The following is a 13,326-nucleotide window of genomic DNA, read 5'->3' as shown; positions in this document are numbered from 1 at the left end:
TGTGGATTGACGCATACGTATATGAATACCATGCCGAGAGGCACTGGTAAGGTGATTAATTGCTTTGTGTATTTGCGTGTGTGTAAGCGTTTGGCACCTCTAAATCCGAACAAAAGCAAACAGAAAAGTTGCTACTGACACGAGAGAAACGTTCCTGAGCTATTATGTAATGATAAGTTAGTAGAGCATGTATCTTCAATTCGAAAAAAAATGTGAACTTACGTAATTCTATACGGCATCAGAGTATTTATTGCTGAAAAATACACTGGTGTGCGAAAGTTAAAGACGAAATTAACTTCCGCATGATATGTTACTTGGCAATGCCTAGTGCTAAGTAACGCAGCTCGATGAAAGTTGGTCCATACATAGAAGCTTTTTCCAAAGCTGTTTTACAGAGGAAGACTACACTGTAGTTCTTTCTCTAGATTCTCACACAGATGACAAAAAGGTAGCTATCTAAACAGATGACAGAGGGAAAGAAAAAAAATGAAAATCGCTCAAAAGAGCAAAAGACTGCTGGACCTGATAGGATGCCAGTTCGATTTTACACAAAGTACGCGAAGGAACTTGCCCCTCTTCTTCCAGCGGTGTACCGTAGGTCTCTAGAAGATCGTAGCATTCCAAAAGATTGGAAAAGGGTACAGGTCACCCCCATTTTCAAGAAGGGGCGTCGAACAGATGTGCAGAACAATAGACCTATATCTCTAACGTCTATCAGTTTTAGAATTTTGGAACACGTATGAATTTTCTGGAGACTAGAAATCTTCAGCATGGGTTTAGAAAAAGACGATCGTGTGAAACTCAGCTAGCGTTATTCGTCCACTAGACTCAGAGGGCCATAGACACGGTTCCCATGTAGATGCCGTGTTTCCTGACTTCCGCAAGGCATTTGATACAGTTCCCCACAGTCGTTTAATGAACAAAGTAAGAACATATGGACTGTCAGACCAATTGTGTGATTGGAATTAAGAGTTCGTGGATAACAGAACGCAGCATGTCATTCTCAATGGAGAGAAGTCTTCCGGAGTAAGAGTGATTTCAGGTGTGCCGTAGGGGAGTGTCGTAGGACCGTTGGTATTCACAATATACATAAATGACGTTGTGGATAACGTCGGAAGTTCACTGAGGCTTTTTGCGGATGATGCTGTAGTATAACGAGAGGTTGTAACAATGGAAAATTGTACTGAAATGCAGGAGGATCTGCAACGAATTGACGCATGGTGCAGGGAATGGCAAATGAATCTCAATGTAGACAAGTGTAATGTGCTGCGAATACCCAGAAAGAAAGATCCTTTATCACTTAGCTTCAGTATAGCAGATCAGCAACTGGAAGCAGTTAATTCCATAAATTATCTGGGAGTAGGCATTACGAGTGATTTAAAATGAAATGACCATATGAAATTAATCGTCGGTAAAGCAGATGCCAGAATGAGATTCATTGGAAGAATCGTAAGTAAATGCAGTCCGAAAACAAAGGAAGTAGGTTACAGTACACTTGGTCGCCCACTGCTTGAATGCTGCTCACCGGTGTAGGATCCGTAGCAGATAGGGTTGACACAAAAGATAGAGGAGATCCAACGCAGAGCAGCGCGCTTCCTTACAGGATCATTTAGTAATCGCGAAAGCGTTACGGAGATGATATATAAACTCCAGTGGAAGACTCTGCAGGAGAGACGCTCAGTAGCTCGGTACGGGCTTTTGTTGAAGTTTCGAGAACATACCTTCACCGAGGAGTCAAGCAGTATGTTGCTCCCTCCAACGTATATCTCGCGAAGAAACCATGAGGATAAAATCAGAGAGATTACAGCCCACATAGAGGCATACCGACAATCTTTCTTTCCACGATCAATACGTATCTGGAATAGAAGGGAGAACCGATAGAGGTACTCAAGGTACCCTCCGCCACACACCTTCAGGTGGCTTGCGGAGTACTGATGTAGATGTAGATGTAGAAGGAACTGCTATATTAAAAGATAACTAAATGAAACACGGAGTAATACGAAGAGAAGTAACAATTTTATTCAAGGACAATAATTTCACAGAAACCACCGCGATTTATGATGGTCCGCTCGACCTTAAGAAAGGCGAGACATAGTTATTAATATGGTGTGTGATAAACACGAACGGGAGTTCATGCTCTGCAGCACGCTCTCATGCTGGCCGCAGGACTGGTAACGAGTTCTTGAGACAGAGCACTCAATTTCTGCTGCTAGACGGTCCTTGGTGCATTCCACACGTGCTCTGTCGAATTGAAGTCGGGGGAATGCAGTCGGGCACTGTCATCCATAAAAAAGAAGTCAGGGCCGCGCTCACCCCTGAAAACATTCACATGGGGAAAGAGTACAGCGTCACAATAGCGTTGGCCTGTGAGTGTACCATGTTCAAAGACTTCATGATCAGCACGCCTGCACAACATTACGTCTCCCGCACCGTAACATCTGCACTACCAAAACGATCATTTCCGATATTTCTGGGTGCATAACGTGTTACTTAGTTTCGCCATATGAGGTTAATTCCAGCATTGTGAGACAGGATCGTTTGATGGTTCAGATGTTATGATGTCGGGAGACCTCCAAGTCTTTGAACATAATGCACTCACTGGTCAACGTTAGTATGACACTGTTTTCCTGCCCAAGTGGTGCATCGGCCCTGATCTCCTTTTTATGGACAACAGGACGCGATCGCATCGAATGGCGCATGTAGGGAAACTCTTGGATCGAGGGGCTATTCGATCAATGGACTGTCCTCCCCGTTCTCCCGACTTAGATCCCATCGAGCACGAATGTGTGTGTGTGTGTGTGGGTGGGGGGTCGGTGGGGGGGGGGGGGGGGAAGGTGGAGGAGGAGCCGATACCTACGTCCGTATGCACCAATGATCATCCAGCAATTGTCAACCGCCCTGGTAGAGGAACGGCACGCCCTAGGACAAGAACTACTTACCAACCTTGTGCCCATCAGAGGATAACTTTGAAAAGCATGAATTGCCGTCCGTGGTCATCACGCGACCTATTAAGAACCGAGACCTGCTTTTTGTAATGTCCGGGTGACAATCATGAATCGCTGTGCCTTGTGTGTGATTGTTGTCTTTGAATTAAACCATTTCTGTTCGTCTCATTGCGTATTTATTTCAGTTACTCTTTGTACTATACGGCAGCAGCTCTTCCTGAGAACGGTGTAAGTTTCATCGAACTGTTTTACTTGGCAGTGCCACACCATGAGAAAGTTGCTTCTGTCCTTGAGTTGTGGGCGCTAATGAAGCTCAGTTGTGGCACTCCTAGGTTAAGCCATTACAGACAGTCATTGCAGGCTGAAAAACTTTGAAAATAAAATCTCCCTGTCGTTGATGTTATGGTACGGTGGAGGATTTTGATATCTAAAGATTTTCTGTACGATATGTTTTCTATTTTTGGAAATTTGTGGTAAGGACTATGGGACCAAACTGCTAAGATCATCGGCCCCTAAACTTACGAACTACTTAATCTAAATTAAACTAACTTACGCTAAGGGCAACACCCACACCCACCCATGCCCGAGGGAGGACTCGAACCTCCGACGGGGGTAGCCTCGCGAACCGTGACCAGACGCCTTAGACCGCTGAGCTACCGCGCGCGGCCATGTTTTCTATAGTTACTACCGAATACTTACAATTGTTATGAAATAGAACTTTTAACAACAAAATAAGCTTTTCTCTAATGTTAATTTGCAGATATCTATGTGTTCTAACATTCTGCAGTCATCCGTAGCAGATTCACGATTGCACGTTTGACTTATGTGAGAAAAGCACTAAGAACCCAAATTTCTAGGCAGCTACCTACCTTTTCCTTTCTTAATTTTTTTGAAGTCATCTTCCAACGGATTTGGTGCTGTCCGTTTGTTCCCACCTTGGCCTGACCTTGCAATTCTGCAAATCCTCTACTCCCAACAACCTCAGTGACCTGTTATACACATTCTAAGGTTTGTCTTCCCTACATGTTCCCTCCTCTATTGTTCCGTCCAGTGCCGTGTAGAGTATTTCTCGACTGACTCTTTTCTTCACCTATCCTTCCCGCTACTTCACGGTTTCGTTACTTTTTTAGTTTACAGAACTTATAAAATGTGGCACAATATTTTATGATCCTATTTACGACACTGTAATCATATGTGCTTTTTCTGTCAAACAAACTTGAAAACTTACTTCAGTTTAACTGAGTATATTAGTATGTACTTAATATTGACTTAACTTCCAGGGAGATGGTCGTAATACAATTTGTACACTACCATATTTTTACATTTACTTCTTACTTATTCTCTACCGAAGATAAATAGAGGTGTTCATATATCATATTCCTATTACTACCTCAGAAAACCTATATTTCAAAATTTTATATTTCTCATTCCCAAATTAATTTTTAATTTCCCTTGTGCATAGCTGATAGGTATAGAAAATCTTGGTTAAATTTTTACTTACAAATACACAATTTCTAATGTTTGTAATTTCAGTTGTGATGTAATAAAATTATTTTGTCACTCATTTTAATATTTCCATTATATTTTACAAACCTGCCACCCAAATCATCAAAGCAAATCATTCAATTTAATTATTCATCTGTGTGGCATCCGTAGCAGGTTCGATCGATGGAGAAAATAGAGAAGATCCAAACAAGAGCAGTGCGTTTCGTTACAGATTCAGTTAGTAAGCATGAAAGTATCACAGAGAACGTCAACAAACTCTTACGACAGACGCTGCAAGAGAAGCGTCCTGCATAACGGTGTGGTTTACTGTTAAAGCTCCGAAGGTGTGTTCGTCGAAGAATTAACAATTGTAATGTTCCCTTCTACATGTATCTCGCAAAAAGAACACGAAGATAATATTAGAGAGACTCGAGCCCACACGGAGGATTAGCGGCACTCGTCCTTCCCGCGAACCATACGCAACTGCAACAGGGAAGAGGAGAAGTGGCGGTCGTACAGAAAGTACCCTCCGCCACACACCTCTGCACCGCAATGTGACTTGCAGATTATAGCTGTAGGTGTAGATGTAGATCCAGAATAGTACACGATGACTAACAGCTGGGAGTCTGTTCCTATTACTTTTACGTTGCTCTAAAATACAGGGTGGTCCATTGATCGTGACCGGGCCAAATACCTCACGAAATAAACATCAAACGAAAAAACTACAAAGATCGAAACCTACCTGTTACCAACTGTTCGCCTAAAATTGCGAGCCATATGTTTATGATTATTACAGCGCCATTTATCACAAAGCGAAAAAAGTTGCCCAACTAAAACATTCATATTTCTTTACGTACTACACGAATATGTAATTAAAAATGGGGGTTCCCATTTAGAAAAACGCTGTTGATATCCGTTTGACCTATGGCAGCGCCATCTAGCGGGCCAACCATAGCGCCATCTGGTTTTCCCATTCAATCTAGACAAGTATCGTACTTTGTAGTTTTTTCGTTTGACGCTTATTTCGTGAGCTATTTGGCCCGGTCACGATCAATGGACAACCCTGTATAGTACTGTAAAAAAATTGGTGAGTTAAAAATACGGTGCTACAAGAAAGTCCTTCTAACCATATTCGAAAGTCTGAGACACAACTATTACAATTCACGTTAATTTAAAGTACGGTACTGCCAGTAAATAGTGAAAAGATAAAGGGACTCTGCTACAGGCGTGTTTCACTTTGAAACGTTTTTGCTTTTACTCTTTTACTTCATTTCTTACTGGTAGTTGAACGAAGCTTCATTGCTTTTAGTTTTTTACAGAGGACCAGCAATACTCTACTATTGGAAGAAAAAAGATTAGGGTTTAAAGTCCCGTCGACAACGAGGTCCTTAGAGTGAGTATTACAGGACGAGGCCAATAACTTATGAGCATTAACAGGCCCTTTTATAGCTCTGAAATGGATCAACGTTCAGGAACAATTGGCTCACTGTGCAACAGTCCCGCATATCGTAGACTCATGCCGTGACAAACTTGCCTCATACCCTGAGAGAAAGGGAAAAGTTATGGCTATGGAAAGGGTAACCAGTGGATTGCGGAAGAATACGTGGAGTGTACGTGAAAACAGTACAACATTTGGAATAAACTTACATGAGAATTAAACTGCAAATGCAGTGAGGGTTCCAATCTCAGTGTAAACATACGCATGCAGAAAACTAAAGGCACACAACGTGTGACCACTTGTTACAAAGAATGCTAATATCGCGAACGCTTATAACAATTATAATTATAAAAATACATTAAAAACACATCGAGAATGAGTATGAGAGAATATAAAGAAGGAACAGCGCAAACAAGAACGTAGATGAGGGCTAGGACACGTACCGTTACACCATTTGTGCGTTAAGGCCATTATGATCTACGAAAACCCACGAATCTAAATTCTACGACTGTAATACGTCCAGAATGTGGCTTCAGCTGTTACTGATAAATCAAGTAATAGGAACAATCAAAAGCCTTTCGCGAAGCACATATAACAAACATGTAAATTCGTTACACATAATTTGCAGTATAGCTCGTCATGGGGACTCTTTGCTGTGGCGCAGTCTCTCTGAAAGGGATCTACCCACTTCGACCGACCTAACAAATACGCGCATTTTTCTGGTGTCCAAGGACTTTCTTTCTTCAGTAATATCGATAGTATCACGGTATCTTTCCTGCAGCCGGTAGTTCATCTGTTGAAGGCATAAGAAGCGCTAAGTTCTAAAGCATTATGAAAGATAATGTGGTGGATGGTTACTGCCATACTTATAAGCGACACAGACAACATCCAAGCTTTGATTGAAAAGTCTGAAGCACAACTCTCATAACTTTCATGTCCACTGGTAATCTGCTGAAAAATGAAACTTTCAGAATGGAGAATATCTTAAAACGTGACAACCAACATGCAGAATTTTATCAAATATGATACCATATGGCAGAGTGAAAGAGCCACATTAATTCGCTTTGTTAGGTGCAGTGTAGATGAAGACAGGAGCATTCAGTTTCCGCAAAAGATCCCAAAATCAGTTTAAGAAGTTCCACAAGTTCAATCGGAGGAATTTAAATCCGTTTATTGCATATTTGATCCATTTCTGATAATGATATAGCAGAGTCACGACAGTCCTATTTCAGGATCTCTGAGGAATTTTTAACAGCTGGTACGTGACTACCTGTTTTCCAAAATGTGTCAATAGAGATTCCACATATTTCTCATTGAGACTTGGGCCATTTGAAGTTAGGGTACGTTTTCATGATCTCTTATGCTGACTGAACGGTCATTCATATATTTTTAATCATCTGTTATTTTTAGTGAAAGATACAGGGTGTCGCAGGAGGGATGGTCAATACTAATGAATATGATAGGATAGCTCATTTGAAGCAAAAATCTTCATATGGAAATATGCCCTACTCGGATTGGTTTCCGCGATAGAACATATTTAATTTACAATTGTTTGTGGACTACACTCATGCTCATAAATTAAGGATAATTGCAGAATGTGGTGCCACACAACGTGGCACTACATAAAACTACCGCTAATAGCATAGGCGCATAGGGAACACACACGACACAGATCTGTAAGTCCACGCTATTGGTGATGAGTTGAGAAAACCGGCCCGAAACACATGTACTACAAAACGCCACTGTTTCCTGTGCATGTACCCCGATATCAATATGGGATATGATTACCACGCCCACGTATACAGGCCGCACAACGGGTTGGCAAACTCTGGATCAGGTGGTCGAGCACCTGCTGAGGCATAGCCTTCCATTCTTTCACCAGTGCCCGTCGGAGCTACTGAAGTGTCGTAGGGGTTTGAAGACGTGGAGCGATATGTCAATCAAGAGCATCCCAGAAGTGCTCGATGGGGTTTAGGTCTGGATAACAGGCAGGCCACTCCATTTGCCTGATATCTTCTGTTTCAAGGTACTCCTCCACGACGGTAGTTCGGTGGGGCCAAGCATTATCATCAATCAGGAGGAAGGTGGGACCCACTGAACCCCTGAAAAGAGGGACATACTGGTGTAAAATGACGTCCCGATACTCCTGACCTGTTACAGTTCCCCTGTCAAAGGCATGTAGGGGCGTACGTGCACCAATCATAATTCCACTCCACACCATCAAACCACGACCTCCATTCAGATCCCTTTCAAGGGCATTAATTGGTTGGTGTCTGGTTCCTGGTTCACGCCAGATGAAAACCAGGCGAGAATCACTGTTCAGACTATATCTGGACTCATCCGTGTACATAACCTGGGACCACTGTTCCAGTGACCATGTACTGTGTTCTTGACACCAGGCTTTACGGGCTCTCCTGTGACCAGCGGTCAGTGGAATGCACCTTGCAGGTCTCCAGGCGAATAAACCATGTCTGTTCAGTCGTCAATAGACTGTGTGTCTGGAGGCAACTGTGCCAGAAGCTGCAGTAAGGTCCCGAGGAAGGCTAACTGCAGTCCTCCGTGGCCGTCTGCGGTCACTGATGGTGAGATATCGGTCTTCTTGTGGTGTTGTACACTGTGGACGTCCCGTACTGTAGCGCCTGGACGAGTTTCCTGTCTGCTGGAATCGTTGCCATATCACACTTGAGCTCACACTTTGTTGCAGACGGAGGGCCCGTGCCACGATCTGCTGTGCTTGACCAGCCTCCGGTCGCCATAGTAAATGCCTTTGAGCACTATGGGACTTAACTTCTGAGGTCATCAGTCTCCTAGAACTTAGAACTACTTAAACCTAACTAACCTAAGGACATCACACATATCCATGCCCGAGGCAGGATTCGAACCTGCGAGCGTAGCGGTCGCGCGGTTCCAGACTGTAGCGCCTCGAACCGCTCGGCCTCCCTGGCCGGTCTCGCCCTACTATTCTAACCCTCATAACGTCATCAATACGTGTTCTCTGAGCCATTTTCAACACACAGACACCGTTAGCACGCCTGAAAACGTTTGCGACCTTACTCGCTGCACCCTACTCTGACATGCATCAACACACCTCTGCGTATGTGGACTGCTGCCAACGCCATCGTGCGAGACCGCAGGTCAAATGCACCATATGGTCATACCCCGAGGTGATTTAAACCCGCAAACCGCGAACCAGAGCGTTGTTTCACCATGTATCACCATTATCCTTAATTATGAGCATGAATGTAGTTGCGCGCAAGTACGTGTCTTACACACGAAATCTCTTTGATGTTTTATTGTAGCCCAGCCTACGTCGCTGCTTTCACCTCTTTGCTCTGAATGTGTTTCTCCCACTAAACTAGCCCGACGAACGCGCGTTTGTTCGTGGTGCGTTGCAGTGAAGTAGTGCGTGGGACTGAGAGTGCATCAGAGAGAAACGTCGGTTGACTGTGTTTCTACACGCACTGACTAAAATACCACACATCTACACTTATGAAGAATATGCAGATATGGTGTACGTTTATGGTTTCTGCGATGCTAGTGGTCCAGCTGCTGAAGAATTCGGTCGGCTCTTGCTGACACGTTGACATCCTGATCGTCGAGATTTTCAAGCACATTGTGTAAAACAGGTATTCTTCAAACTTCCATTTTTTTTCTTTTGAACGTGTAATCCTACAACCTGTGCAGGAACAGCAACGCGTTGTTTAAATGAAATTACAATGAAATCGCGACCATTAGCTGCTTACAGGCGTTGATAAATATCAAAGGGGACTCGAACCCAGAATTTGCTGCTTACATGTCAGACGCTCTATGCGACTGAGCCATTGGGGACACAGAGGACAGTGCGACTGCAGGGATTTATCTCTGGCACGATCTCCATGGGACTCACAATTCCAACTTACTGTCCACACACTACATTTGTAGTGTCCCTGTCCACTATAGTCATTACTCGCTGCAGTCAGTCTACCGATTCCCGTAAGAGTTTCAGCAACGTGACTGCACCCGCACTGAAGAAGATCATTGGCTGGTAAGGCTAATCTATATGAATATGGTATCTGTTCTTTGGGACATGTCCGCAAAAACAGAAACCATCTTTACACTTTGTTTAAATGGTGGGGCGTAGTCGTTCCACCAGCATACAACTTCCATCAATATCTCAAGAATACATTTAAGCGAACTTTACATGCGGAAAGCTTGTACCAAAAGCACATATAGCGTGTCCACAACCTTCACACTGGCGACGATGCCACACGACTTGAATTTTGTCACTGGTTGAATGGAGGTCATTAGCTTCCATTAATACTATTTACTGATGAAGCCACCTATACACGGCATTGAATCAACAGCACATGTAATAATCAACGATGGTCACAGTAAAATCCACATGCTACACTGAAAACTAATTCCCAAGTTCGTTTCCTGATCAACGTTTGGTGCGGCGTAATCTGCAACTTACTGAATGGTCGTTTTATAAGATCGAATGACGGGAGAGAATTACTTGCATTTCTTGGAAAATTCGTTTGTTGAAGATGAAGAGGACGTCCCTACAGGCACACAGACTGCAGTGTACTTGCAGCATGAAGGAGACTCTCCACATTTTATCAGAAGTGTTGGGGAACATGTCTACCCACACCCCAGTCGCTGAATTGTAAGAGGTAGTAAACTTAATTCGACGCAAAGATCTATACATCTTACGCTATTCTACTTTTGTCTATGGAGGTGGATGAAATCTGAGGTCTACTAACGAATGGCGCATACGCGAGATGAACTCCTTGGTGGCATCGTGAACGCTGCTACCCTCATTAGGGAACGAGCAGAAGCACTCAGACAAGCGACCCAAACTTTTCTGGCAAGGGTATTGCAGTGGACGGTCGGAAATTCGAACCTCTTTTGCGAACAACAGTTGCAATGAGACATGTGCGATAATGCGTTGAAGTCAATGTGTTTAGAACACGTATTTTTAAACCGATACTTTATAAAACCCATCTTGGAATTTTTACTAACTGTTGTACATGTTAGTTACGTAAACCTGACAATGTATTGCATATAACAGAAAATAAATAACAATGCGCATTAAATGTGTTGTATCTTGCAGGGCATATGTCCATATCAAATTTTTTTGCTTAAAATGATCGTTCCTGTCATCCCCATGAATGCTTACCATTTCTACTGACACACTCTATACAGCGTGTTACAAAACGGTACGGCCAAACTTTCAGGAAACATTCCTCACACACAAATAAAGAAAAGATGTTATGTGGACACGTGTCCGGAAACGCTTAATTTCCATGTTAGAGCTCATTTTAGTTTCGTCAGTATGTACTGTACTTCGTCGATTCACCGCCAGTTGGCCCAATTGGAGGAAGGTAATGTTTACTTCGGTGCTTGTGTTGACATGCGACTTATCGCTCTACAGTACTAGCATCAAGCACATCAGTACGTAGCATCAACAGGTTAGTGTTCATCACGAACGTGGTTTTGCAGTCAGTGCAATGTTTACAAATGCGGAGTTGGCAGATGCCCATTTGATGTATGGATTTGCACGGGGCAATAGCCGTGGCGCGGTACGTTTGTATCGAGACAGATTTCCAGAACGAAGGTGTCCCGACAGGAAGACGTTCGAAACAATTGATCGGCGTCTTAGGGAGCACGGAACATTCCAGCCTATGACTCGCGACTGGGGAAGACCTAGAACGACAAAACACCTGCAATGGACGAGGGAATTCTTCGTGCAGTTGACGATAACCCTAATGTCAGCGTCAGAGAAGTTGCTGCTGTACAAGGTAACGCTGACCACGTCACTGTATGGAGAGTGCTACGGGAGAACCAGTTGTTTCCGTACCATGTACAGTGTGTGCAGGCACTATCAGCAGCTAATTGGCCTCCACGGGTACACTTCTGCGAATGGTTCATCCAACAATGTGTCAATCCTCATTTCAGTGCAAATGTTCTCTTTACGGATGAGGCTTCATTCCAACGCGATCAAATTGTAAATTTTCACAATCAACATGTGTGGACTGACGAGAAACCGCACGCAATTGTGCAATCACGTCATCAACAATGATTTTCTGTGAACGTTTGGGCAGGCATCGTTGGTGATGTCTTGATTGGGCCCCATGTTCTTCCACCTACGCTCAATGGAGCACGTTATCATGATTTCATACGGGATACTCTACCTGTGCTGCTAGAACATGTGCCTTTACAAGTACGACACAACATGTGGTTCATGCACGATGAAGCTCCTGCACATTTCAGTCGAACTGTTCGTACGCTTCTCAGCAACAGATTCGGTGACCGATGGATTGGTAGAGGTGGACCAATTCCATGGCCTCCACGCTCTCCTGACCTCAACCCTCTTGACTTTCATTTATGGGGGCATTTGGAAGATCTTGTCTACGCAACCCCGGTACCAAATGTAGAGACTCTTCGTATTGTGGACGGCTGTGATACAATACGCCATTCTCCAGGGCTCCATCAGCGCATCAGGGATTCCATGCGACGGAGGGTGGATGCATGTATCCTCGCTAACGGAGGACATTTTGAACATTTCCTGTAATAAAGTGTTTGAAGCCACGCTGGTACGTTCTGTTGCTGTGTGTTTCCATTCCATGATTAATGTGATTTGAAGAGAAGTAATAAAATGAGCTCTAACATGGAAAGTAAGCGTTTCCGGACACATGTCCACATAACATATTTTCTTTCTTTGTGTGTGAGGAATGTTTCCTGAAAGTTTGGCCGTACCTTTTTGTAACACCCTGTATATCAAGAGATGCGATGGAGCTGTAATCTTAGCGACGAAATCGCCTTGTGCTTGGATTTGGTCTGCGGTAGTGACACTGCCTGTCTACCTCACACTGCCACATAATTATTAAAATTAGACTTACTTACAGTCAAAGTTACAGAAAACAAAATTTAAAAAATGAACTGTCAAGTATGGCATAGGAGATAACAACATGTGACGGTTTTTTATAATGCTAATACATGGCATCTGTTATCTTGTTACAGAAGCGGCTCAATCCAGTGCGGTTTTCCATGTCTCCAGACCATCGCTACATCCTGCTGGCCCACAATGTACAAAAGGTATGGTCCAGGATGGCGGCCCATAGAGCGTTTTCAAGCAACCGGTATTTGCCTTTTGTTGCTATGAATTACCACCAAATGTGTTTCTTTACCTATGTTTTACCATTTCATAATCTCCAATGCACCTCCACAACTACTTACAACTGACATAGAAACTCATTTTCGAAGAACTATTTCTTATTACAATTCTTATCTAAAAATCACAGTATTTTGTTACTAGCACATATTTTACATCTACGTATCCTACGGCTCTTGATCTGAAATATTAGAAAGTAAATGATTTACCATTTACTGAAAGGGAAAGAATGCACAAGACTTAAAACGTTAGGTATTTCGGTTTAAATAAAAATCTTAGGACAGTCGTAAATCTTAAACTTCAAT

At 43.2% G+C, this 13,326-nt stretch overlaps 1 protein-coding gene across 1 annotated transcript in view; it reads left to right on the top strand.

Moving 5' to 3' along the window:
- Window positions 1-13,326, top strand: part of LOC126417133 (dipeptidyl aminopeptidase-like protein 6) — a gene marked incomplete at its 5' end in the record, with an annotated part of 447,744 nt that overhangs the window by 255,607 nt on the left and 178,811 nt on the right. Inside the window, one exon of the mRNA XM_050085030.1 lies at window positions 12,871-12,945. Coding sequence (XP_049940987.1) covers window positions 12,871-12,945 — 75 coding nt within the window. The remainder of the gene's footprint in view (window positions 1-12,870; window positions 12,946-13,326) is intronic.

This window comes from Schistocerca serialis, chromosome 8, assembly GCF_023864345.2.
Source record: "Schistocerca serialis cubense isolate TAMUIC-IGC-003099 chromosome 8, iqSchSeri2.2, whole genome shotgun sequence".
In the NCBI taxonomy this organism is placed as follows: Eukaryota; Metazoa; Arthropoda; class Insecta; order Orthoptera; family Acrididae; genus Schistocerca; species Schistocerca serialis.
Note: the sequence above shows the minus strand (reverse complement) of the source record. Positions and strands in the feature narration are given on the sequence as shown.